Genomic DNA, 27608 nt, shown 5'->3' with positions numbered 1-27608 from the left:
TAATGGCTCTCCATGCATTATTTTATTGAGATCAGAGGTTAAGTGACTTTCCCAAAGTCATATGTTAGGAAATAGTGGAACTGTGATTCAAAGCCAGGTTTAACTCCAGAGCCTGTGCTTCAAACCACTTGTTCCATGGCATCCAAAGACTTGCAGAGGTGGGTTGCAAAGGGACAAGACTGAAGGCAGGAAGACCAGTTAGGAAATAGTTACATAAACCCAAATAAGAAATGCCAGGGTACTTAAGATGGCCTTGGAAATGGGAAGGTGTGGATGCATTCCAAAGAGATTTAGGAAGTAGAGTCTACAGGACGTGGTGGTTGTTTGAATATGAAGGATGATGATGAGAAGAGGGAGGGGGTAAGGAGGATTCCTTATTTTGTGTCTTTGTGGATGGCATGTCGTTTGCTGAGGAAGAAGACAGTGAAGGAGGAACAAGGTTGGGAGGAAGGTGAGTTTAGAGTCTGTCAAGTTGGAAGCACCTGTGGGACATCCAGGTGGTGATGTCCAGTCGACAGTTCAGTGCTTGGGCCTGAACCTCAGGAGAGGCTGTATAGTTAGTCAACATTGGCATGTAACTGGTAATTAGTAATTGACCCACAGAGTGGGTGAGATAGTGTGTGGAGCGAGAAGAGCAGAGAGTTCCTACTAGGATAATGATGCTGAAGCAGAAGGACCATTCCCTAGATCCAGCTGTAGAGTTTGGTAGAACATAATCCAACCCTTGATTTACCTGCATCCTTTCCAAGAACTATTCTTCAAAGGTTTATGGAGTATCATATTATAAATGGAACCAGAAATCTGGGATGAGGAGGCCCCGAAAGTGGGGTGGGGGGAGTACAATAATAAATAAAAATAAGTGGCCTTCTCTGACATTTTTGTTTGATTTGGAGTCAGATTTAAACTTAACTATGACTCATTCTGTATTTTCCATACAAACATATATGGTGAATAAAATAGCATTACTAGTAGTATAATACAAGGAACTGCTACCACTAGGCCAACTCTGTGCATTATTCACACGGAAGAACGAAGGGATTAAAATCCAGTGGCAACATCAGTGAAGGCCTCAGCTTATCAATGGCCTCTTTAAAATGAACATGGTCCTTCTCTGATATGGGCAATTGAAATGTTCTGTATCTTATGTGAAGTGCTATAAAAATGAGGCTCAAAGCCATGCCCTCCCCACCTGCTACCCCTCAGCCTCTCTAAGTGGAAATTCTGAGCCACTTCTGTTTCAGTCATCATAACAACATGGGATTTAGGCTTAGTTGAATTCATTTTGTTTCTCTTTTGTTTTTAGAAAGTACTACCCGCGGTCTCTGCATGATGTGGCTTCTGAAGACTCAAGAACCACCCGCCTCACTAGCCTGCGATGGAGAGGGCAGAAGTGGAAATTCAAACACCACGGTTCCATTCTGTTACTAATTCTGTAGACATGTGCCTCCACCGCAGGGAGTAAGTCACACCAAGGGGGAAAGTTCTCAGGGGCCCCCAGACCACCAGCACCCTTGTCCCTCCCCCTGGAGAGAAAGCAGAACTATGGCATTTTATAGCTGCTGTTGGATCTTCTTGGCTTTTACCTGGTGTACTTCTGCCTATGGGCCTGACCAGCGAGCCCAGAAGAAAGGGGACATTATCCTCGGGGGGCTCTTTCCTATTCATTTTGGAGTAGCAGCCAAAGATCAAGATCTAAAGTCGAGGCCGGAGTCTGTGGAATGTATCAGGTAAGGTCAGGAGCCACCCTGGAGAGTCTTTTCTCCTGGTGGTTGGAGAAAAGCTGTACCAAACCTGAAATAATTTTTTCAAAGTTGGTTCTCTCTTTTCAAAAATGGTGACTGGTAACCATGCTGAAGCTTATTATTCCCCCCCCCCTCATTTTTTTAAAAGAAATTTTTCCAAAAATAAAATGTCAAAGATACTGAATAGAAAAATCCATGGCCTGTTGGAGCCGTGCTTGGTCACTTGGTAACTCAGTCATCATTGTTCACCTGGAGGCTGTGTTACTTAATGGAAGACCAAGTACCTAGAAAGAAATTTATTGTAGGTTTTGCAAACCTGAGTAGTAAAATCTCCCAATGACCTTAAGTGCCCCAGTGGTCATAATACCTGAGTGTTGGCTGCCTCACTCTTATTTTTTTTAAGGATTTTAAAGCTGAAAGAAACTTCAGTGGCTGGCATGACCTGGGCGTCTTCAAAATGCAGCCCGTAGCATTTGGAATCACTCCCATTAGAATTCTTATAGGAAGCTGAAATCCCCCTGCTAACACAGAATCCATCTACATAGATAGAGAAACACAGAATCCATCTTAACTCTCTCACTGGACTCTGTCTTCGGCCATTTGAAGACAGCTAACATGCCCCCTTGAATCATTTCTTTTCCAGACCAAATAGTTTTCTAAATAGTTGTTTCATGACATGATTTTCAGACCCTCACCATTCTGGATGCCCTCTCTCTGATGTTCCCTAATTTATCATGACTCTTAGAATATGGCGTCTAACACTAGGTACAATTCCTTCAAATAGTATCTGACTTCTGCAGAGTACAGAGGGCTGTATATCACCTGCCTTAATCTGGACATCAGAGACCATTACTGCACCTCAAGTCTTGACCCATCTTGTGAGAGAGAAGAGCACTTTCTCTTGAGATTTGCAACTTCCAGAAGGGATCCAGCACTTTCCCTTGGTCTTCCTGATACCTAGAAAATGAAAATGAAAACTAGAATCGTTCCAACAAAACTGGATTTCTGCTCGTGTTCTAATGAGGGCTCACAAATTAGATAACATTTTCACATTTTTTTATGAGTGCAGAAAAACTAAGTGTAGAATTTCACTGATGCTGTTTATATCCTTCACGTAACCCATGTGGACAAATATCCTTTTTGTTGTTCCCTTGCTGGACAGAGTTGTGCAGGTGCCACATACATACCTGAGATCAAGCAAGAGCTTTTTCTGAAATAATATATATATATATATATATATATATATATATAAATTGTATTAAAGAAAGATAGGAAAATCAGTTTAGCAGTATAGATGTTTTAGGTAATGAAAAATTCAGTAATAGATCTTCATAACTTTGCAGGTTTAAAAAAATAAATAAATGAAGGAAACATGAAGAAAATGACTAAGAGAAAATGTCACATTAAAAGTTAGACCAGGACATTTAGGAACCTAACTGATACAGTGAAGTATAACAGCTTGTATTTCTTTCCCCCTGCCTTTGAGTTCAAGTCAGGAAACCCACGATACAAAGAGAGAAACTGCAGACTTGTTAGCTTTTCTTCTCTGGGTGCTGATACACTGATTCAGAACATTTATCAAGCTCTCACTATGTGCTGTGTCCTGGAAGAGTGAAAACTATGTCACTGACCCTGTTTCGCTTTGTTAATTTGCTTGATTTTTATTTAAAATAATGTTCTTTGAAAAGCAATGCATGCTTATTTTTTAAAATAGAAAGTATAAAGACAAAATCACACAATTTTAAAACTCATCATTCTACCACCCAGAAGTGACCACTGTTTGTGAATAGCCCTCCGATGTATAATATTTGTTTGCTTGTTTGTTTATGAAGATATCACTCATTTCCCTTTCCTCTTCTACCTCCAGGAATGTCAGTTTAAATTTGTGACTCTGCAAATCTGAAGTTATTTTTAGCTTCTTATGTATTCAAATCCTAATCTATTTATATTTTCCCTGGTCCTTTTTTTTTTTTGTATCTCTGTATTACTTTTACTAAAGTACCTCATATCAGTTATTTCAAATTCTTTGTTGGATAAGGCAGATACAAATGATTCATTCTATTACTAACCACAATCCTTGTTATTATTAGTCCCTAACTCTGTGTGAGGCACCATGCTGAGAATTGTGCATAATTATCTCATGCTCACAGCCACCCTCTGAAGTAGGTGTTATCCCCATTTTACAGAGAGGACTTTGAGTCTCAAAAAACACAACGTCATGAAACCAGAGTAATGGAACGAGGTTCAAACCAGCTTTGCCCAGTCTGTACTCTAAAGAAGTTGACCAGAAAGCCTCTTGCTTTCTTCCATTTCTTTCTTCCAGGTATAATTTCCGAGGATTTCGCTGGCTACAAGCTATGATATTTGCCATAGAGGAAATAAACAGCAGCCCAGCCCTTCTTCCCAACATGACCCTGGGATACAGGATATTCGACACTTGCAACACTGTCTCTAAAGCCCTGGAAGCCACCCTGAGTTTTGTGGCCCAGAACAAAATCGATTCTTTGAACCTTGATGAGTTCTGCAACTGCTCAGAGCACATCCCCTCTACTATCGCCGTGGTGGGAGCAACTGGCTCAGGCATCTCCACAGCGGTGGCAAACCTGCTGGGGCTCTTCTACATCCCCCAGGTACGCGTGCCATCTCAGATGGGGCAATGTGGGCAGGGGCCAGGAAAGCAGGCTGGGAGGATGCCACACCCAGTGTCCATACAGTTTGCTATTTTCCCTTCTCTGGCTTTACTTTGGCACAAAAGATCTTTTAATTATCTGTATCGTGACCACTGGGGATTTTTGAGACCCCAGAGTCAACAATGTCAACTGAGCCTTCACAATTCTTCCAAAATTTTTTTAAACATACCTTGTATAAAACTTTGTCTTTTATTCCAAAGGGTTCAGTTATTTATTTTCCACTCCATTCCATCAGTAAATGGCTGTTCTTCTGCCTTTACTAAAAGGAATGAGACCAAATGATGTAAATCCCACCTTTCAAACCCAAAATATCTGCCCCAAATCCTAGTCCCTTAAAAGTCTCTGCCTCTCTCTCCTCTGGTTGAAAGTTTAGCTCGGAGGAAAGCAGAGCATATTTTCTCACAAAATCGGAACTTAATCATTATCTTGCACATTCTAGAAATGGAAAATATTCTATTTCATTCAACAAATACTTGTAGAGTGTATATGAATAAGCAGTTTCCACCCTGCAGGAACTCAGCCTAGACAGGGAAATAGACGTCTACATTTTCAGATACTAACAATTCACTGAAATAAGTGCTTTAATAAACATTTGTTCAAAGTTGCATATGTTTTTCACCAAAAAAAGACAGCAAACTCTAAATGCCATCTTATAACCTGATTTTTTTCCCATTAACACTATAGAGCAAACCTTTTTTTCATATTAATATTTATAGGGCTGTGACATCATTTTATAATAGTGAAAAATTGGAAAAAACCTAAATGTCCATGGGTGGGAGAATCAGCTCAATTGTGTTGCATCTCATATATCAATTTTTTAATTTAATTATATATCACACTTTAAATTATTTTCTTCAGTGTCTAGTATTTAAAATTTTTAAGACTACCTTTGATAAATTCACATTTCTATGCTGGGAGGTCTCTGTTTCCTTGGTGATAGCCATTATCCCTTTCTATACATGTGGCAACTGAGAAAGTCTTGTCATCATTTCCCGAATCCTTACTTCAGGGAATTAAAGGTGTTTCCCATGGGGAAACCCTGGCTCTATAATCTTTGTGCCAAAATGATCTGACAAAGCCCACAAGAGTAAATGTGTTGGGCAAGATGCAAATATGCATCTTTATATTTGGCATATTGCGTAGTAGTATTTTAGATACACAGTTAAAGCAGGTTGTCATAGCCAACAGACATAAGATGTAATTGCCACCAAGTAAATAAAGAACACGAAGGGGAGGGTTTTAATTCATTGTGGTTTGGATGAAATATAAGGTTAAGTTGAGCTTGAATTATAAAAGTGCTGAGAAGGCTATAATGATTATCAGTCAAACCAATGTAAGTGTATCCGCAGCAGTGGTTCTCTGTCATGGCTGCCTGTTGGAATCACTTCAAGAGCTTTAAAAATACTGATGCCTGGGACTCACCCCCCAGAGATCCTGGTTTAACTGATATGAGATGCAGCCTGGGCGTCAGGAGTTCTGAAAGCTCCCTAGATGAGTCTAATGTGCAGCAGAGCTGGGAACCACGCCCTGTTGGGTGAAGGCAGAGGCCCCAGTTGAACTTCTTATGCCACTCACGCCACCTAGTGGATGGAACAAGCAGACCAGCCAGAACAAGTTGTGGTTAGAAGTTTTCTGAATCATTCATGAAACTCTCCCCTCTTACAATAAAAAAATTTTGTGTGTTTTTAAGGGGTTTTTTGGGGGGGGAGTGGGTAATGAATTGGTATTTATCCCCACTTTTATAGTTTTCCTTTTAAAAAGTGGACAAATATTATAAATGCATTCTTTAAGAGAAACATATCCATGGAGGATATGTTTATTTGTAATTTTTATATCTTTAAAACCCTTTTTGGCCCATTTTTCAAAAAAGTATCAAGAAGTAAGCAATACTGAATGAATTTACAAAAGGCCTGAGTAGACTTTTCATTTGCAAAAACCTGATCAAGAAGCCTGTTGTTTGGGTCTGCAAATAGAGCTCTCTAAAAACAATAACATCTCAACAATTACTTAATCTAACTACCTGCCTCATGAGGTGTCACAGTAGAGCAAGAAGGAGCTTATTTTAATAAAAGGAAAAAAATCACTTTCATATTATAACTCTCAAAATCAAAGCTCTTGTCAGAAAAATAATGCCTGCTCATTAGCAAAGTTGGACCAGGTCTTTCATGTATCAATGTCTTTTATGTTTTTGATGTAGAAACTATTCATTAATAAGAAGAAATATATAGAAAGAATTCATTTTAAAGCACTGAACATTGAAAACTAATTGTTTCAATCAGTGAAAAATATTAAAAAGGCATTCCCCCAAATTTCTTCAACATGGTATTCTTAAGAAGTTTTAAATCTCTCTAGAAAACTGGAGAACAAGAGATATTAAACTTTCTTTCATTACCAAGAAGAAATTCCATTCAGTGTAAAAAGGTTTTGTCCTTCATAGGGAACAAATGTATGGACACCAAGGGGGGAAAGTGGCGGGGGGTGGTAGTGGTGTGATGAATTGGGAGATTGGGATTGACATATATACACTAATATGTATAAAATGGATAACTAATAAGAACCTGCTGTATAAAAAAATGAATAAAATTCAAAAAAAAAGAGTTGAAAGACAAGACTGCTAATGGCAAAAATGCTGAAAGAATGCAGGGATGAAATATGAATAAACCTCAAGTTAAATTAAAATAAAAATACTTTGTCCTTCAGAAGAAATGGTTCAATAACTTGGAACTTCCTAACTGGTGAGCCAAGACACACAGGAGTGCTGCAGATAGGCTGAGATACTGACCCTCTCCAGGTCTGGGATGGTGGGTGGGGTCTAGGGTGGTCGGAACACACCCATCAGGGCTGGTCAGCCTCCTCCATTCACCCCACCTTCTATGTTTGCCACAACTTGAAAAGAAATTGGGAAGCTCTGCACTAACGAATGCTTTACATGATATTTGGATACTTCTTCAGGCAAGAATCTTTTACCACAAAAGGTAAGGCTTTCTACCCTTGGTGACCCACATCCATGCTCAAATATAGTACTGGCTATGTCCTAGAAAGTGGAAACACATCAAGGCAGCTTCTCCAGGGTTCCTTTTCAGCCTCTTTAGGTTTTGGAGACCCACAACAAAAGCCTGTCAAGAGGCCTCGACCACCACTTGAAATTGCACAGAGGAAAGGGCTGCCGGTGGTGGTTGAACTCACTGAGAAGCCAGGAGAGGAAAGGATGTTTTTCTGACTGTATTTAATGATGTACATCATCATGATTGTGATGAAGGGGAATTGAGCCTAATGAACCTAAATGGCTAATTGAGCCTAAATAATAAACAGTTCTTAGAAATGACTGCAATTGAGGGTACTTTTATCTAAAGTACTTCTGGCATGGAGGAGGTGGGGAGATAGGGGAGGGGAGAGAGAGAATAGCTGGAGACTGGAAGAGAGAAACTAGGCAGAATAAGAAAGGGGAACCCCAGAGGCTTCTCTAAAGAGCCTTAGGTTCATAACCCAAAGGGAACCTGATTCCTTCCAGAAGTCATGGACAAAGTGTTCATTATAGTAAAGGGGAAGCTAAAATGTTCAAATGAGAACCTGGACCCCACAGGCAGAAGATATGTACGTGGATATATTGTAGCCAATGAGGCAGCACGGAGGAAGTTAGGAGAAACTATGGAACAGTGCATAAAGGTTAAGTAGATCCTACTGTTGTTGGGTTGACTTTATGATCAGACCCATTTTTGAAGGTAGCATTGTGAAGGATCACCTGCTGGGAATTAGAATGCTCCTTGATAGACTGACAGATGCTTGAGTGCTCACACTGGAGAGGAATAGATTCTGGTTGTCTTCACGCCTTCATCCTGTCTGCAGTGACCACCATTTGATATATTAGATCAGTGAATGTTCAAAAAGCCTCCTCCACACAGTCTGGAGGCTCACCTGGCACCTCAATCACTCACTCATTCTGTGTTCTTTCCAGGTCAGCTATGCCTCTTCCAGCAGACTCCTCAGCAACAAAAATCAGTTCAAGTCCTTCCTCCGTACCATCCCCAATGATGAACACCAGGCCACCGCCATGGCTGACATCATCGAGTACTTCCGCTGGAACTGGGTGGGCACAATTGCAGCTGATGATGACTATGGTCGGCCAGGGATCGAGAAGTTCCGAGAGGAAGCTGAGGAGAGGGACATCTGCATCGACTTCAGCGAACTCATCTCCCAGTACTCTGATGAGGAGGAGATCCAGCAAGTGGTGGAGGTGATACAGAATTCCACAGCCAAAGTCATCGTCGTCTTCTCCAGTGGCCCAGACCTGGAACCCCTCATCAAGGAAATCGTCCGGCGAAATATCACGGGTAGGATCTGGCTGGCCAGCGAGGCCTGGGCCAGCTCTTCCTTGATCGCCATGCCTGAATACTTCCATGTGGTCGGAGGCACCATTGGATTCGCTTTGAAGGCTGGGCAGATCCCAGGTTTCCGGGAATTCCTGCAGAAAGTCCATCCCAGGAAGTCTGTCCACAACGGTTTTGCTAAGGAGTTTTGGGAAGAAACATTTAACTGCCACCTCCAAGAAGGTGCTAAAGGACCATTACCCATGGATACCTTCCTGAGAGGTCACGAAGAAGGTGGTGGCAGGATAAGCAACAGCTCCACCGCCTTCCGACCTCTCTGTACAGGGGATGAGAACATCAGTAGTGTCGAGACCCCTTACATGGATTATACACATTTACGGATATCCTACAATGTCTACTTAGCCGTCTACTCCATTGCTCATGCCCTGCAAGATATATACACCTGCATACCTGGGAGAGGGCTCTTCACCAACGGTTCCTGTGCAGATATCAAGAAGGTTGAAGCTTGGCAGGTACATCTTTCACATAGATAGCAGTTCACTGTGTAATAAAGCAGAGTTAGATTGATCCAAGCAAGACAGATTAAAGTGGTTACCTCAAAAAGCCAATATCTAAATGAGGTCACTAGATGTAGCCTGGGATTCAACTTGCCTTTTCAAACATCTGAGCAACTGACTTCTGCAAAATTGATAGTAATTTAATTTGATTATCTGTTTGAACCCTTGAGCTCAACTATTCTTTAGTCTAGTGGTTCAAAATATCAGGAGTATGGTCCCTAAATGTTTTTAAATATCCTGGGACAGATTTAGTACTGAGTGGAGTGTTTTTATAGTGCTTAAATTAAATATATTGTTCCCTTGTACTTAACAAGTATTTCTTGAGTACCTATTATATTCCATATACCAAGGGGCATAAAACCATAAAACTAGTGTCACTATGTTTAGCCACCACTTTTGCCATTATATTATTCAAAATATAATGGCTGGACCCCCCCCCATAAGTCAACTAAGCTTAGGACGCAAGCAAATCAAGGGCACAGAAAAAACTCTTCTTAAAAGGATATTGGATATTTCAAAAAGAAGCACTGAAGTAGTTGTCATAGAAAATAATCAAAACTTAAGTGGATTGGGCTTCCCTGGTGGCGCAGTGGTTGAGAGTCTGCCTGCCGATGCAGGGGACATGGGTTCGTGCCCCGGTCCAGGAAGATCCCACGTGCCGCGGAGCAGCTGGGCCCGCGAGCCATGGCCACTGAGCCTGCGCGTCCGGAGCCTGTGCTCCGCAACGGGAGAGGCCACAACAGTGAGAGGCCTGTGCACCGCAAAAAAAAAAAAAAAAAAAAAAAAAAAATTAAGTGGAATCCCTACACTTTAGTTTAGACTTGTTTTGTATTCTTCAGTTATATGCAGGAGAGACATCATAATCTTTTTTATTTCATAGAGCTTCTGAAGATAAAAGTCTGGCCCAACTTATATCCCATGGAGCTGTTCATGTCTTGCATATGTACCTTGATTTTTCAATAAGACCGTGTTTTACGCTCCTTTTGTATTTTCCTCAGTCCCAGACTGAGCTATCAGAGAGTGCATGATGGGGGGTGGGGCGTGAGGGGAGGGTGTGAATCCCTGAATATGGGTTGAATGACTCAGCCTCCAGCTTCAGCTATGGCTCCCCCACTTACTGGCTACATCATCTCAGGAAAGACACTGCTCTGCTCAAGTCAGTCTCCTCATCGTTAAAATCACCCTAATACCCAGCCTACTTTCCAACCAAGTTTCTTTTGAAGAGGAAATAAGATGATATATGTAAAAGCAATTTGTAAATTTTCAAACTCTTAAACAGGTGGCGATTATTTTAAGTAGGATTTCAATATGCCTCAAATTAATCAATCAACTGAGTAAAACATGATAATGAAACCAGCTTTGCATACAGAACTCAACCACCACAAACCCTTGGGAAAAGATGCCAAGAAACAAAGAACGTACATCCTATGTCAGTCACTCTAGAGATTCTCATGGGATGAGGAGTGACTGTCTAGGCTGGTAGAATGAACCAAAATGACCTACAAGTTCTTAGCCCTTCTCGTGCGTGGGACGTGTCACTCAGGCATCATCATTGGCTAAAGTTTCTAATCTTTATGAGGGACTGAAAGTTTCCTTCCTCACATTGCACCCCACACACTGCCTGGCAAAAAAAGGGAGCTCTAATGAAGGTCAAAGACCAAAAAGACTTCAGGAGCCATGATGCCATGGAGTGGAGTTTTAAGAAAGAGGAATAAAGGGACAGTCTTTTAGTAAATACTAGTGTCTTTCTCTCTTCCCTTCCATGTCTCCCTCCCCTTCTTCCTCTCCCTCTTGAAAAGCCTATGGGGGAAAAAAAACCTAAAGAAAAATCCCAGGGTGGGATTGAAGGGAAAAGAGGCTTCCAGTAGGTAGTTTGACAGTTCTGCTCTCCAGGGACTCCTCTCCCAGACAAGGAAGTAAAATCCAGATGGCCAAGGTCAAAGCATGGGCATATGAGGAAAAAAAGCCAAGAATTAGGCTATAGTCAAGGGTGGGACTCTCCGCTGCATGCAATAGAAAATTCAAACCAAAGTGGCTTAAACAAAAGAAGGAACATTATTAGCTCACAATACTGAAAAATCTCAGAAATACCGCAGGTACCACTAGATGCTCTCATCTTCATCTCTTTGTTCCTTTTCCTTGGGCTTAGCAGTTTCCAGCCTCTGTAGCAGCGTCAGGCTCATAAAATCCTTACTGCTAGGCTCTGCTTACTTCCCAGGATTTCTTGGAAAAGTCCCAGAAACCACATCGATTAGACAGCCTAAGATCACAAGTCCATCCCTGAAGCTAGGAGTGGCATTCTCCCAAACTACTTAGACTGAGAGTAAGAGGGGGGTTGGATCCCCAAAGGGCAATCAGAATGCTCTTACCGAAAGGAGGAGGAAAGAGTAGCAAAGTGGCCAAAATAAAAAGTAGCCACTACACAGACACCTCAGCTGACCCTCGGACAGGTAAATTCGTGTCCTCCTGGCTCACATGCGGTCTGGCACAATTCATCCAGGAGAGGAGACAGATAGGAAAATAGGGTCAGAGCTCTGGGGAGGAGCAACATGTGGGCATTGCCCAAAGTGTCCTGTGTGCTTGCTGTAAGTCTCCTTTAAGCCTTAGGAACCCAGGCGGTTGGGTGGGCATTCTGGAATTTAAGCACTTGGCCATGTCTCTGTCTATCAGGAGATGGACCAACAATTCTTCACTCTCATTACAAACACCTCCATGGAAACCTATCACTCATACAATCTAATCCAAGTATCTCAGCCTGGAATTCCAGCCCCACCTTCTTTCAGTTCTCTTATAAGCCAATCTGCCTGGTACCTCCCCACAAGCACTTATTAGTTTTTGGCACAGTACTTTTACCTGAAGAGCTATCAAGTTTTGTCTCCTCTATCATTGTCCACCACGAACTTTTAACTCTTTTTCAAAATTCACTTTCTCCTGGAAGTCTTCTCAAATCATACTACCCACACACACTTGCTGACCATGCTTTCTTCCTCGCTTTTGCCGTTTATGTATACCCAAGTTAATCTTCCACAGCTCTTCAGTTAACCAAAATAGATTCTTATCAACTAAACTTCTGATTAAATAAGGTCAATCACAATCTTTTTCTTTTGTTGATCTTTTCTCCCCCTAAAATTGATCAATCAAGTCACATGCCTTTAAAGTAACACCAACCAACAGGTAACTTAAGAGCACACAACACCCAATTCCCTCCTGACCTCCACAGAGACCCCAAGCCCTCCTCACACGGTTCCTCAGCTCTCTCTTCCCTCTGATTCCTCTGCAATACTCTGAGCTTCATACGAGCAGGAACTATGTCTGTATTGTTCAGCGCTGTGTCCAGAACACCTGACACCTGAATATGCGTAGAATAAGTGAATGAATGAATGAATGAGTAGCAATCTAGTTGATTTGACCTGACAACATGACATAGAGTCCTTTGCAGAGAATTATTCTACCCAATAACCCAGGCTTGAATCAAATGACTCCGGTCAGGGTATTCTAGACTCTGATTAGATGAGCCTGGGTCACATGCCTAATGATCAAATTTGAATGGAACATCATGTAAATAAGTAGGTAAGGAACCACCGGCTTCCTTCTCTCAGGACAATTGTGCACAAGGCATGCTTCCTACTTTCCCCCACCTTACACCAACCACTCACTAGTCAAAAAATAGGCATGCATGGGAATTCCCTGGTGGTCCACTGGTTAGGACTTGGTGCTTTCACTGCTGGGGCCCAGGTTCAATTCCTGGTTGGGGAACTATGATCCTACAAGCTGTGCAGCGTGATCCCCCTCCAAAAAAAAGGCATGCATGGTGAAAGAACCATGGTGATAACAGAAGTCAAATGGAATTGATCTGACCAGGAAGTTTGGGGGAAGGGGACGAATTGAGGTGAGAGCCAGAGGAGATGGAGGGGAGATAAGAAAATACGACTGAGGTTAGAGAAAGCAATTGGTCCTGGACTTCCCTACACATAGCACAGGAAGTGGCCAAGAAGCAATAGGCTCCTTATCTCTGTGAACTGTCCCTCATTATCTATGTGAATGGGGTGCTTCGTGCATTCCATCCCATTTTCCCTCTGTACTAAAAAGTGATACCATATGTAAGCTCTGGAAATTCTAGTTTCTAGTCTTCGGCTTAATTCAATTGACCTTTAGAGTACATACCAAGAGGTGGTTCCCATTTATGCTTATAATGAGCAATAATTTGACTTTAAAACCCTTTAGAGGAAATACCCTAAAAGGCCACAAGATGGAAATATTACCACATAATAGATAATACATGACCATCTAAGTGACGCGTGTTACGCGCATCTGTCCCTCTTTTAGTACGTCTTTCTCGGTGTTTGGTTTTCTTTTTGAGCCTGTCAGTCTCTGTCTGTATATTATATTCTATGTTTAAGTCTTTCTTTTAGCTTTTTTCTTTTCTCTTCCCCTTCATTTATGTTTTCTTTCTCCTCATATTTCTCCCCAAATAAAATAACTTAGAAGTGTATTATACAGAATTACAATCTCAAGTATCGACAAAATTGTGTATTTTCTTTTTTAATGGAACTATTAGTTCCTTCTTTGAAAATTCTCAAAAAAAAAAAAGGGAGTTCCTTGGCGGTCCAGTGGTTAGGACTCTGCACTTTCACTGCTGAGGGCCCAGGTTCAGTCCCTGGTTGGCGAACTAAGATCCCACAAGCCTCACAGTGCAGCCAAAAATAAAAAAATAAAAATAAATAAAATTCTAAAAGAAGAGTGTTTTCTCTGGAGGAAATATCTAAATTATTTTTTAGCTTATGTTGCTTTTTTGTGGTTCAGTGGTTTTCAATTTAAAGATTCCCTATCATTGCTTTTAAGGGTGAAATTGTTCCCATCTCCACCTTCCCTGTTATGCAAGGTATGATGCAGAAAATGAGGTGCTCGAGTGCAAAACATGCAAGTCAACATGCCAAAAGAAATATTAAAGATGCCTAAAGAGATGACTTAAAGACATGACTTAGTAAACAGATAAGTGATTATTAATGGACAAGGTGCAAATTTTGACTAGAAAAATGCAACACTCGTGTGATCTTGCTTGCATACCTGCTGTGAGGATGAAACACTACAGTACTATGCAGATTAGGATTTGAAGTAAGGAAGAAGGTAAAAGATATCATCTGAATAGGCCTTTAAGGATGAATCAGATGTGTGAAAGGGATCTATTCCTTGAAGGAAATATCAAATGCAAAGGCAATTACACACAACAACACAGGCAAATCACAAAAACATCATGCTGAGTGAAAAAATCTGGACTGAAAAAAAAAGTACAGACAGTATTGTGCAATTTATATGATATTCTATCTCTAATGGTAGAAAGAAAACAAGCAGTGGCCTAGGGCTGCAAATGGGGTGAGGATTGACTTGAAAGGGACATTAGGGAACCTTTTGGGGTGACAGTAGTGGTGGTTACACAGGCAAATACATTTGCCAAGACTCAGAGCTACACTCTTAAAATGGGTGCATTTTATCCTATGTAAACTGTACCTCAATAAAACTGATTAAAAATGGAAAACAATGGAAAGCCCCCAGGGAAGGGGGCTTGCACGGGAATCTGAATGCCATTCAGTTTGGACCACTTTTCCTATTACTGCCTCTTGGGTTGCCCCAAGCATTATATATGTCTCTACCATCCCATTTTTAAAATATGTCTATCTTCTCAACCTAAATTTTATACTGTTCAACCTGTGGTAACTAGAGATAGGCAACCTAGTAGATGGGCTATATAATCTAAGTATATAGTGTAATGGTTGAGAGTTTGGACTCTAGAGCCAGACCAACTGGATTCAAATCCCAGTTACTACCTAACGTAACAGCTTTATGGCCTTGAGCAGTCACTTAGTGTGCCTGGGCCTCACTTTCCTCACCTGAAGAATAGATATCTCTGTCTGAAACTTATGAGGTTTTTATGAGGATGACATTAGTTGATATGCATACAGTGCTTAGGATACTGCCTATACATAATAAACTATTTTTTAAGTAATATTTTGGCCTTTTTTATAAAAAGAAAAGAAAGGAAGCCTCATCCCTCATGCAATTAGTCTGAATTACTTTATCATAGCTAATTGAATAATTCTGGTTCTCTCTATATTAAGAGACTTCCAGTCCTACATTTTAGGTGTTGGTTGCTCTCTTCATCCTTCATCTGGCATCCTCCTGTCACATTCTTATATGGAACAGTTGTGTTTGGGACTTACCCTTCTCCTCAAGCAACTCCCAGCTGTTACTCCAACATTATGACACTATGGTGATTCCAACTCTCTTTTCCCTCAAGAAAGTGGTGGAGGTTTTATAATCAGTTTATTCTATGTTTTGAATGGTTACTGAGAATTAAATTATGCCTATAACCGAAAACATGACATGGAAAATATAATATTTAGCTCGAGCCTTCTAAAAAGACCACAAAGGAAATATTTCCTCAGAAAAACCCAAGATGCCTCTTTTTCCTTCGTGAAGAGAAAGTTATTTTATCCTATGAAAACTGTAATTTACTTAAGTGTGATAGGATGTATCTATCCTATCACACTTAAGTAAAATCTTCTAGCACATTTTAAAGCAAATTCTAGTATTTCCCTGTTTGCTTGTTTGCCTGCTTGTTTGTTTGAATCTAGAAGTTTGATTTTTCTTTTTAAATCAGAAACCAAGAACTTAGTTTACATTTATACCTCAAAAGGAGAAACTGTGTTGGCCCTTAACCCCATAGTATAATTGTAAGTATTCTGCTTTTTAATATATAGGTTTAAATTGCAACCAATTATATAAAAGCCTTAATTTTTATGGTCCTTCTTCCTATTTACTCTTTAACGAATACAGATCTCACGTTGACCTTGTTTTTCTCATCTATCCTCAGACTGGTGAAAACCTCATTCTGGGCACCATTTGACAAACCTAACAGTGTTGATTTAATGTTTACTCTATTAACCAAAACCTTTAACACACATAGTTTGAGTAGCCATTAAAATTCAGGGCCTCTACAAATCATTAGGAATACAAAAAGGAATAAGAAAACATCTGCTTTAGAGGAGCTTGGTCTAATAAACTGTAGGTATAAATTTTCTAGCCACAAAGATTCCAGGGTGCTTTCTTTTCTGGATAAGATGTTTGCACTACTAACTCTTACCTTCTGCCTGTCTTTATCTCCTGTCCCATTTGTGGCTAGAGTTACCAGGTCTCATTAGTAAACTCTCAGCACCAAGTATCCTAGAGGTCACCTTGGTATCAAGGTCTCTACCTGCAGCTGAACGTCAGCTCCACCAATGAAGTCATATTTGTATATTTTAAATCCCTTTCTATACTTTCTTTTTTGGAACAGCTTTACTGAGATATAATTCATATACTATATACAGTTCACTCATTAAAGTGCACGATTCAATGGTTTTTAGTATATTCACAGAGTTGTGCAGCCATAACCACAATCAATTTTAGGACATTTCGCCATATCAAAGCTGTCACTCCTTACCACCTCATTCCCCCAATTCTTTTTTAAATTTATTTTATTTTTTTAATTGAAGCATAGTTGCTGTACAATATTATTTAAGTTACATGTGTACAACACAGTGATTCACAATTTTTAAAGGTTATATTCCCATTTATAGTTATTATAAAATATTAACTATATTCCCTGTGCTGTAAAATATGTCTTTGTAGCTTATTTTATAGCTAATAGTTGGTACCTCTAACTCTCCTACCCCTATACTGCCACTGCCCCCTTCCCTCTCCCCACTGGTAACCACTAGTTCTCTATATCTGTGAATCTGTTTTTTTTTGTTATATTCACTAGTTTGTTGTATATTTTAGATTCCACATATAAGTGATATCATAAGTGTTTGTCTTTCTCTGTCTGACATATCTCACTTAGCATAATGCCTTCCAAGTCCATCCACGTTGCTGCAAATGGCAACATTTTGTTCTTTTATGGCTGTGTAGTATTCCATTGTATGTGTATACTATATCTTCTTTATCCATTCATCTGTTTTTTTATTAATTTTTGCTGGAGTATAGTTGCTTTACAATGTTGTCTTAGTTTCTACTGTACAGCAAAGTGAACCAGCTATACGTATACATATATCCCCTCTTTTTTTTTCTTTCCTTCCCATTTAGGTCACCACAGAGCACCAAGTAGGGTTCCCTGTACTATACAGTAGGTTCTCATTAGTTACCTATTTTATACATAGTAGTGTATATATGTCAATCCCAATCTCCCAGTTCATCCCATCCCCCCTTTCCCCCTTGGTATCCATATGTTTGTTCTCTACGTCTGTGTCTCTATTTCTGCTTTGCAAATAAGATCATCTATACCATTTGTCTAGATTTCACATATAATGTGTTAATATACGATGTTTGTTTTTCTCTTTCTGACTTACTTCACTCTGTATGACAGTCTCTAGGTCCATCCACATCTCTACAAATGACCCAATTTCATTCCTTTTTATGGCTGAGTAATATTCCATTGTATATATGTACCACATCTTCTTTATCCATTCATCTGTCGATGGGCATTTAGGTTGCTTCCATATCCTGGCTATTGTAAATAGTGCTGCAATGAACATTGGGGTGCATGTGTCTTTTTGAATTATGGTTTTTTCTGGGTATATGCCCAATAGTGGGATTGCTGGGTCATATGGTAGTTCTATTTTTAGTTTTTTAAGGAACCTCCATACTGTTCTCCATAGTGGCTGTATTGATTTACATTCCCACCAACAGTGCAGGAGTGTTCCCTTTTCTCCACACCCTCTCCAGCATTTATTGTTTGTAGATTTTTTGATGATGGCCATTCTGACTGGTATGACCCAATTCTTAAATAACTACAAATCTACTTTCAGTATCTATATATTTGGACATTTCTGGACATTTCATATAAATGGAATCATAAAGTATGTGGTCTTTTGTGACTGGCTTCTGTCATTTAGCATGTTTTCAAGGCTCATCCGTGTTGTAGAATGTATCAGTACTTCATTTCTTTTTATGGCTGAATAGTGTCCCATTGTATGACACATTTTGTTTATCCATTCATCCAATTGATGGGCTTTTAAGTTGTTTCCACTTTTTGGGTATTATGAATGATGCTGCTATGAACATTCATGTACAGTTGTTGTGTGGACTTATGTTTTCATTTTTCTTGGGTATATACATAAGAGTGGAATTGTTGGGTTGAGTGGAAACTCTATGTTTAACTTTTTGAGGAAGTGCCAGACTGTTTTCAGAAATGACTGCACCATTTTACATCTCCACCAGCAGTGTATGTCAGACTCCAATTTCTCTACATTCTTATCAACACTTGCTATTACCTGATCCTATGCCTTTTGACATGAAATCTAGCCTCTTTGCCTTGACTGCTCTTTGCCTCTCAACTTTATTTTCCCTTGTTCTCTAGCACTTACATAAATTTTGAGAAGTTGGTCTCTTCACTGCCTCCATAATATTGATACTTGTTTTCCCATGTTGTGCCCACTGTCTTTAATACCTTTCTTCCCCTTGTCCTTTGCCACTACAAATTCCTACCATACCTCAAGCCTGTGTTGACCATTTCAGCCCTTTTTAATGTCCATCTCCCCTGAGTTTCTCTGTACTTAGAGTTGATACCCCATAAGTTAGGCATTAACTGTATTTTATCTTGCACTGTTTGCTCTATCATCCAAAGTCTTATATCTTATCACCCTAATCCATAGGTAAACTCCATGAGAACTTTATTACTATTACATCCTGTACTACTGCAGCCCAGTTCAGAACACACAGGGGATAACCTATAAATATTTGTTTGTTGATTGATTCTAACAGTATACAAATCTAACCTTGTATTTACAATGAGTTTTTTAATAGAAAAATTTTTAATGATTTTGATTGGTTCCATTTTCTTTCAAGGTAGGTTATGGTAGAAATCGCTAGCCTGTGCCAATAGCAATACAGAAGAATTATAGCCAGCGATGATCTTTGAGTCACTTTTCTGTCCAATCTAATGTGGAAGATGACCATTTAATTATGAAATGATCTTATGCCAGTTCCCTTTCCAATTCACCCACTGTTGTCTGGAGAGTTTCACTGCAGAGAAGCTGTAGACTGAGAAAAGGAGAGAGGGAGTTTGTTGCCTGGAGAATAAGAACCTAGGAATTGAAACCTGGATAGGAGGAAGAAAATTTACGCTAACTACTCTAGCTTTACTGCTGCATATGCTTTTTAAAGTATTCTTCAAACAAGAATGATGCTTTTTAAAAATATATTTAATGAGGAACTATTACTAACAAATACCTGCCATCAACACTCTCAACAATTTATATTGGAGGCAGGAGGGTGAAGCAAAAAGCACATGTTTAAATCACAGCTGGAGAACTTTCTAGCTTATGACTTTGGCAAGTTTCATGCCTCAGTTTCCTCATCTATAAAATGAAGATACTAATAGTTCCTATCCATAGATTTGTTATGAGGATTAGATGAAGTAGTGTGTGCAAAGCATTAGTACAATGTCTGGCACATAGGAAGTGTAAATAAGAGGTAGTCCCCTACCTCTCCACTCTTCTCATCTTTTACACACATCAGGGCAAAGGCAAAGTTAGCATGACATGTGGAAAGGATATGGTGAGGATAAAACATTTGCACTAACAAGTAGTGGTAGTTCCATGGGACCGAAGTATGGAAGGCTTGGGAAGCTACCTAGAGAAGGTTGAAGCATATTTCATCTGAACCATGGTAGGTCCCCAGGAGGAAGTAGGAGGGGCGTGGGTATGGAATGGAGAAGGGTGGATTGTTCATGTCAGAAAAGTTCCAGAGTAGGTGGGAAGAATGAGGTTCTGAGTACTACAAGAGAGGTCAGCCTTATAGAGAAGGAACGTGTGTTCCTCTAAGAGAAGGAGATGTATCAGGACAGGGATGTGTTAGGGTAGAGACAAAAGGATGTATCCCACTGCATAGGAGGAGATCATCGCAAGAGCAAGGGGACAAAGGGAGGAGAGTTGGAGGTATAAGAAAGGAGTATGTCAGTGGCACCACCTCTCTGAGGAATGTTTTAAGGACTCAGTAAAAATGAAGGGAAAAAAGTAAGATTGATGACCACTGAGGAAGGCTTGGGAGAACATGGGTGGCATGAATCCTTGGTAGGATTCATTCTCCATCTTTTTTGAGGATGACTCAGCAGCTCTGGTTGCAGAACAGAAGAACCAGGCAGCAGGGAGTAAGGGGTCCCCTTTCCCCCACAGGCCTGGGACAAAAATCAGGGCAGCCAGCATCTGCCAGGGCAGCAGTGAGAGCACTAAAGGAGTAACCACACACAGCAGTAATCACACAGGCGCCCTGGGTGCTGTGCCCGTGCATACATGTGGCCGGCCACAGACTCTATCCCCAAGCTCATCCCAGGGCTGTTTATGAGCAAATTCAGGTGGCTCCTTTTCTTCATTTGATTTTCCTTACAATAAATGCTTACTTTAAAATAAAGTCAGGGCTTCCCTGGTGGCGCAGTGGTTGAGAGTCCGCCTGCCAATGCAGGGGACACGGGTTCGTGCCCCGGTCTGGGAAGATCCCACATGCCGCGGAGCAGCTGGGCCCGTGAGCCATGGCCGCTGAGCCTGCGCGTCTGGAGCCTGTGCTCCGCAATGGGAGAGGCCACAACAGTGAGAGGCCCGCATACCGCAAAAAAAAAAATAAATAAAGTCAATACGGATATAAATTGTTTAAAAGCTGTGTCATCTCTGGAGTGGAGTGGAACATGAAAGGTGCCTCCCTCTGTCACACATGTGGATAATAGGTGCTGGGCCCAAAGGTTTCCCAGTGTCAGATCAGATGCTGTTTTTTTAGGCACCTTAAAAGTTATGCTAGGGGGACTTCCCTGGTGGCACAGTAGGTGAGAGTCCGCCTGCCGATGCAGGGGACACGGGTTCGTGCCCCGGTCCGGGAAGATCCCACATGCTGCGGAGCGGCTGGGCCCGTGAGCCATGGCCGCTGAGCCTGCGCATCCGGAGCCTGTGCTCCGCAACGGGAGAGGCCACAACAGTGAGAGGCCCGCGTACCGCAAAAAAAAAAAAAAAAAAAAAGTTATGCTAGGGAATTCCCTGGAGGTCCAGTGGTTAGGACTCTGCACTTCCATTGCAGGGGGCACAGGTTCGATCCGTGGTTGGGGAAGTAAGATCCTGCGTAGCGCGGCCAAAAAAAAAAAAGCTATGCTAAAAGGGAGAGGGACCTCTAAATGTACTCCTGGGGTACGCCAAACCATAGAACAGAAAGAAGTTCATACTAGAACCTGGAGATTCCTGCAGCCTCTCTGGCCCAGCCCTCTCATCCTGCAGGTGAGGAAACGCACTCAGAGCCAGAGAGTGAGAAAGCCCCATGAGTCGTGAGGTACAGTGGACGTGAGCACCCCTACTCTCACAGTCTGGACTGTGTGTGCTTCACTCTCTCTTGGTGCCTCAATGGCCCCCTGGCCCTGGGCAGGTCCCGCATGAAAGATAAGCTGCAAAGTTTCCACTGCTCCCTCTTGACCAAAGTCAGGGGCACACAGGAAGCAGAGGCAGGAGCCTAGCGATGCTGCAGTGGAGCAGAGCCACTACAAACGCAGGCTTGGCACCACTTGCTAGCTGTGTGACCCTGGACTAGATACTTCTATTTTCTGTGCCTCGGTTTCTCCATCAATAAAGTGGGGGTAATAGTACTATTTATTGTGAAGACTAGATAACGAATATAAAGTATTTAGCATTGTGCCTCAAAGGTAATAAAATGACTAGTAGGGTTTAGTAATTATTATCATTACTTTTTTTGTACAAGGGCTTTGTGACCCATAAAACCCTGTAAAAAATAAAGGATTGGCCATGATTATTACAACAGTGATGGCCAAGACTCCACTCACACCCTTGTTTCTTTCTTCCTTGCACCCTCTCTCTGTGATCTTTGGCAACAAGACACTTCTACAGAAGCAGTAGCATAGGGAAAGATGGTGCAGAGCGTAAGAGTACTTACTCTTTCCAAAGCCCATCTCAGAAGACACCAGGGATGGCTCTGGCTTACAAACCCTGCCCCCCTCCTGGACACCGCCAGGTGATGATACACCTGCAAATTCTTGATTTGGCCAGTGGCCATGGTGAGATATATTCTTTTTCCTTTCCTGACTTCAAGAAAGTGTTTCCTACCCCAGTTACAATTTGAGTATCAAATAAAGTTGAGTATCAAAGTTCATGGGTTACCAGGGCTGCCATTAACACATATAAGTACCTTAGTGTGAATTGCAAAAAGGCCTCTCTTCTTCAAGGGATGTTCCTTCCACTTTGTTTGAACAAGATAGTTTACTGTCCTGTGTAGCGCTCAACCTACATAACCATACATGGCAGCCTGTGGCTTCTATTCAGAATATTCATCTCTATTCTTTAGGTCCTGAAGCACCTACGGCACCTAAACTTTACCAACAATATGGGGGAGCAGGTAACTTTCGATGAATGTGGAGACCTGGCAGGGAACTATTCCATCATCAATTGGCACCTCTCCCCAGAGGATGGCTCCATAGTGTTTAAGGAAGTTGGATATTACAATGTCTATGCCAAGAAAGGAGAAAGGCTCTTCATCAATGAGGAGAAAATCCTGTGGAGTGGATTCTCAAGGGAGGTACGTGTTGTCCATCAGGATACCAGATGCCTCCACCACAGGCAGAAACTGCGCTGGGCTTTGGGAGGGCCTTGGACTTCACCACTGGACTTCCAGAATCATGAGTCCACTTCCCTCAACTCACTAACTGCATTGCCAGGGCTCCCTGTGAAATCCATGAGTGTTTAGTGTACAGAAGAGAATCTTCAGAACCTGAGCCCCATACTTATTATATTGAAACAATTTTATTCTTTACAAATCTGACTCCTTGGCTAATAATAGTTTCCTTGGCTAAAACTTTCCCCAACCAGAGCAAAACATCACTCAAGGCAGGGCATGGACAATTCACACAGAGGTAGTTCCCTGTCATCCAGATAGCTCAGGACTGACGTATAAGTCAAAAGCACAATTTATTCTCCTGCTATGGGAGACCTGTAACAAATAGGAGGATGCTTGTGACCATGATCAGGACCCCCTTCCATGAGTATCACTGCATCTAGAAGCTTGATTAATAACCAGAAGCACATTACCCAATGAATATGCCCTTAAGGAAAAGACGCATAATATGCTGAAATAATAACTATTCCATGATGGTTGCGTCCTAGAATATAGTAGGCTGCTGAGGACCCGGATCCTCCGTAGAAACAGACCCTGGACCGGGCATCCTCTTTAACTCTCCCAAGAAACCTGGATGAGACCCACTACATTTCTCTTTGCATTTGCCTTTCTATTATCACCTTTGAGTGTCTTGAACCACTTTTTATAACATGACCAAAAATTCAACTTCATCATTTTACCAAATGCTTCTTAGGTTGATGGGTTTCTGATGAAATACTACAATTTCACTGTTTCCTATTATATAGGATAAGTTACCCACGAGAAGGTCTCCTATAGATAGCTAATATCATCCACAGTGTGCAAGTCTTTTTTAGCTTCTACCTCAGAGGGTGGATTCTCAATTATAAACATGTCATAACCTTTTCCAGACAGAACTTTTGGGGTTCCAGAGGTTATATCCCTCTGTCCACTATTTATACTCTTGTCTAAATTATCACAAGTTTCAACTGACTGAAGTCTAAATTGATCAGCTATATTATCAAGTCTTCCCTGCTGTTGACTCATCCAGGTTATATTTTACCTCCATTCATGCACATAATTGATTGTCTCTAATTGGTGTAGATTGAACCATTTTTATTTTGTTTTTTTGAGGTTTTTGTCACTCACAGCCTAACAGAAGCCAAGAGGGAAAGCTACTAAACTCATTTTATGAGGCTGATATAATCTTAACACCAGAAACAGACAATAACAGTACAAGAAAAGACAATTATAGGCCAATTTATAAACATAGATGTGCTCACATCCTAAATAAAATATCAACAAACTTGGACCACCAATGTATAAAATATATAATATATCGTGATCCAGCAGAGTTCACAGTGAATTTACAGGAACATAATGATAGCCAAACATTCCAACGTTGTAGTGTTTGTAGATGTAGTTTATCCTTTCCTTCCCTTTCCTTTCCTTCGAACCAGGGTCCTGAGAATCTTAGCATCATCAGGTCTGATACTGCCATTTCTATTCCTCTTTCATTAGAAAATAGTGTCAATCATCTTCTGTTCAAGTGTTTTGAAATTCCTTGTTAAGCCAGTTATTTCTTTTTTGCTGGAAGCAATGATAATTATTTTATTGCTTTCCATGTGTTTAACTTTGTAAGACGTCTCCAGTTCAAGCAGTCGTGGGGACGGGGAAGGTCTTATTAAAGAGATATTTTGGAAATAGTATGAGCCCTACCACGTATCAAGCATTATTCAAGGCTTTGTAACTGGGGCTACAAAAATGAGGAAGACTTGCTCCCTACCTTCAAGATGCTTTTGCAAAGTATACTTCATTCTTATGATACATCTATTATCTCTGATACACATAGACTGTTAGGCAGTAAATACCTAATAAATTTCTAGAGTAAGTACTCAGTTACCTGGCATGATCAGAGAACGAGATAGAAGCAGGACTTCTGAAATGGTGAAGCTATGGTAAATTGGGCAAAACTGTCAAAAACAACCCTTTAAGAACCTAGAAATCAACCAATAGCATACATCAAAAGGTGAAGGATTTTTTTTTTAAGAAAAACTAATGAAACTCAGGTAAGAATAGTGGCAGTCTGGGCATTTTAGCCTGGGGCTGCTCTCCAGTTGTTTCTAATGTGGACAATCATATCATCTGCAGTTTTATTTAAAATAACAGATTTATTTAGCCTTTTCCAATATGTTTGCCCTTATTTTTCTTGTTTTATTCCACCAGCCAAGAACTCCAGTGCAATATATAATAATAGTGGTAATACTGAGCACCGTTGTTTTAAAGTAAATGCTTTTAATATTGTGTATTAGAATAGAATGATTTTTAAGAATTTTGGGGGCTTCCCTGGTGGCGCAGTGGTTGAGAGTCTGCCTGCCGATGCAGGGGACACGGGTTCGTGCCCCGGTCCGGGAGGATCCCACATGCCGCGGAGCAGCTGGGCCCGTGAGCCATGGCCGCTGAGCCTGTGTGTCCGGAGCCTAAGAATTTTGGGGGTCTTTTTCAAGATAAAGGTATTTCTTCCTACTCTCTTTCATTGTTTTTATCACTAGTTTGTGTTACATTTCATCAAATACTTTTCATCCATTGATGATCATATTTTTCTGTGAATGACACAGATTTTCTAATATTAAACTTGTTTGCATTCCTGGCATAAACTCAGCATGATCATGGTGTATTTTCTTTTTCATATTCTTTGAGTTTTAGTATTTTTCATCTATTTTCAAGTAGTAGAAAGTAGTTGTACTCTTTCCAGATCCTTTCAGACTCCTTACACTTTGCATGTATCTCCAGGACTTCTGTACATTTTTACTTCCAATAACCAGAACTTGATGCTCTTTTTCAGAAGACTGCTTGCAGGCTAATGAACCCATTTTGCTCACAGGCTCAGAGAGGCAAAGGAGAACCTCAGAAGAGCCTAGGAATTTACATTTCCCTTAACCTATGAGTGGTGTGGAAGTGTGAAAGCCCTCGCCCTTTTCTTCAGATCAGGACAGCTCTGGGGTATAACCTACAGTCCAGAGCTCGCGTGGGGGATCAGGCAGAAGTCTGAGGGACGTTGCTCGGGATCACACCCTTGCTTGTTCTCCTCCCTTCTATGTCCTACTTCCTCTAGTCTCTTCCTGGTTCCCTTGGGAGAACTTTCTTATAAATCACTTGGACACAAATCCTCAACTCAGCTCTGCTTCTGAAGACAACTTAATAAGTGAGATGGGCCTGTAATATTTTTTTTTTCTTTTTCATGCTGTCCTTGTCTTGTTTTGGAATCAGGGTTATTATACTGGCCTTACACGACTGAGTTGGAGGGTACTCCTTTTTAAAAAAAAAATTATTTTCCTGATCTCTGATAGAGTTTGTACAAAATTAGGTTGCTCTATTCCTTGAGAGTTTAGTACTACTTGCCTGTGGTGAACACAGGATGACGGTCATCTCAGGTATGACTATGTGCTGAGGAGGAAGTAAGTGGAAAGGGGAGTGTATAGTTAGATGTAGGTTGCTGTCCCAGTCCTAGTTTTTGTCTTGGATGGTAGTCATTAAAAATGACTAACCAAAGTGGTTCAAACATGGACAAGTCATGATGGAAAGAAACAAGGATTATGATTAATCAAATTCTGTGCACATGAAGTCCACTACGGAAATAAATAAATTAAATTAAATCCATGTTATCTGAAGTTAATGTAGCTACTGAAGCTTTCTTTTGGTTAGTAATTACCTGATATATTTTTCTGATCCATTTACTTCCGACTCCTCCATGCCTGTCCTGCCTGCCTCACTGAGCTGTTGCAAGGATCTCAGAAATCACCCTATAAAGCCTAAAAGAAAATTGCAGGAATTGCAATTCGCTACAAAGTTCAAAGTCTCATTTTCAAATAAATTTCCCTTCGTCTCAGCATCTCCCCTTGTGACTCTCCCTCTCTGTGTAGGTCCATGTTCCTGTGTCTTTTAGTTTGTTTCAAAATTTTACTTCTATGGAAAGTAAACAGATGTCTCATTATGGGACTTGGAGACGATGGAAGGGAAGACTGTTTAAGGAGGATTTTGTCACGGTGTAGACTCCCAACAATTAATCTTTCTAGAATCCCACTAAGGTGTGTGTGTGTGCACGCACGCGCGTGTGTGTGTGTGTGTGTGTGTGCTCAAGCGCACGCGCGCGCGCCTGCACTTGCCCATAGGCATCCCTCCCTTTCATAGATAACAGGAACAAAGACCTCTGGACTTTCCTATGCCTGGATTGGGCCTGAGTCTGCCTCACTGGTCCTGGTGCCCAGCCCCTCCGTTTTACACATGTCAGTGGAGCTGCAAGACTGATCCTGCGGCTGCAGCCCCTCACTATTGTGATCTCTGTCCTCCAGGTGCCTTTCTCCAACTGCAGCCGAGACTGCCTAGCAGGGACCAGGAAAGGAATCATTGAGGGGGAACCCACCTGCTGCTTTGAGTGCGTGGAGTGTCCCGACGGGGAGTATAGTGATGAGACAGGTAAAGGAGCAGCCCCTCGTGGACACCATGCAGAGCTCAGTTCACTTTGGGGCCCTGGGATCAGCAAAGTACCTGGAAGGGCTGGGCTGCGATGGTGCTTAGCATGGTTTCTCATTTAACAAGGTGTGTCTGAGCGTCACGCTGGGCTGGGCACTGAGGGGG

The 27608-nt window shown here is 41.2% G+C and overlaps 1 protein-coding gene and 1 long non-coding RNA gene across 2 annotated transcripts in view; one reads left to right on the top strand and one right to left on the bottom strand.

Annotated features, from left to right (window-relative positions):
* Positions 1-1542: 1542 nt before the first annotated feature.
* CASR (calcium sensing receptor) overlaps positions 1543-27608 on the top strand; it is a 30248-nt gene continuing 4182 nt past the window's right edge. The window contains exons 1-5 of the mRNA XM_004278557.3: positions 1543-1727; positions 4066-4372; positions 8388-9272; positions 22686-22916; positions 27293-27446. Of these exons, the coding sequence (XP_004278605.1) occupies positions 1543-1727; positions 4066-4372; positions 8388-9272; positions 22686-22916; positions 27293-27446 (1762 nt within the window). The remainder of the gene's footprint in view (positions 1728-4065; positions 4373-8387; positions 9273-22685; positions 22917-27292; positions 27447-27608) is intronic.
* LOC117196105 (uncharacterized) lies at positions 1617-27608 on the bottom strand. Its single transcript, XR_004476121.2, has 4 exons — positions 27394-27608; positions 9211-9300; positions 4602-4691; positions 1617-2699 (listed from the first exon to the last, which is right to left on the bottom strand). It is a non-coding gene; the product is annotated as an uncharacterized LOC117196105 (long non-coding RNA).

The sequence above is a fragment of the Orcinus orca genome, chromosome 5, assembly GCF_937001465.1.
Source record: "Orcinus orca chromosome 5, mOrcOrc1.1, whole genome shotgun sequence".
NCBI lineage: Eukaryota > Metazoa > Chordata > Mammalia > Artiodactyla > Delphinidae > Orcinus > Orcinus orca.
Note: the sequence above shows the minus strand (reverse complement) of the source record. Positions and strands in the feature narration are given on the sequence as shown.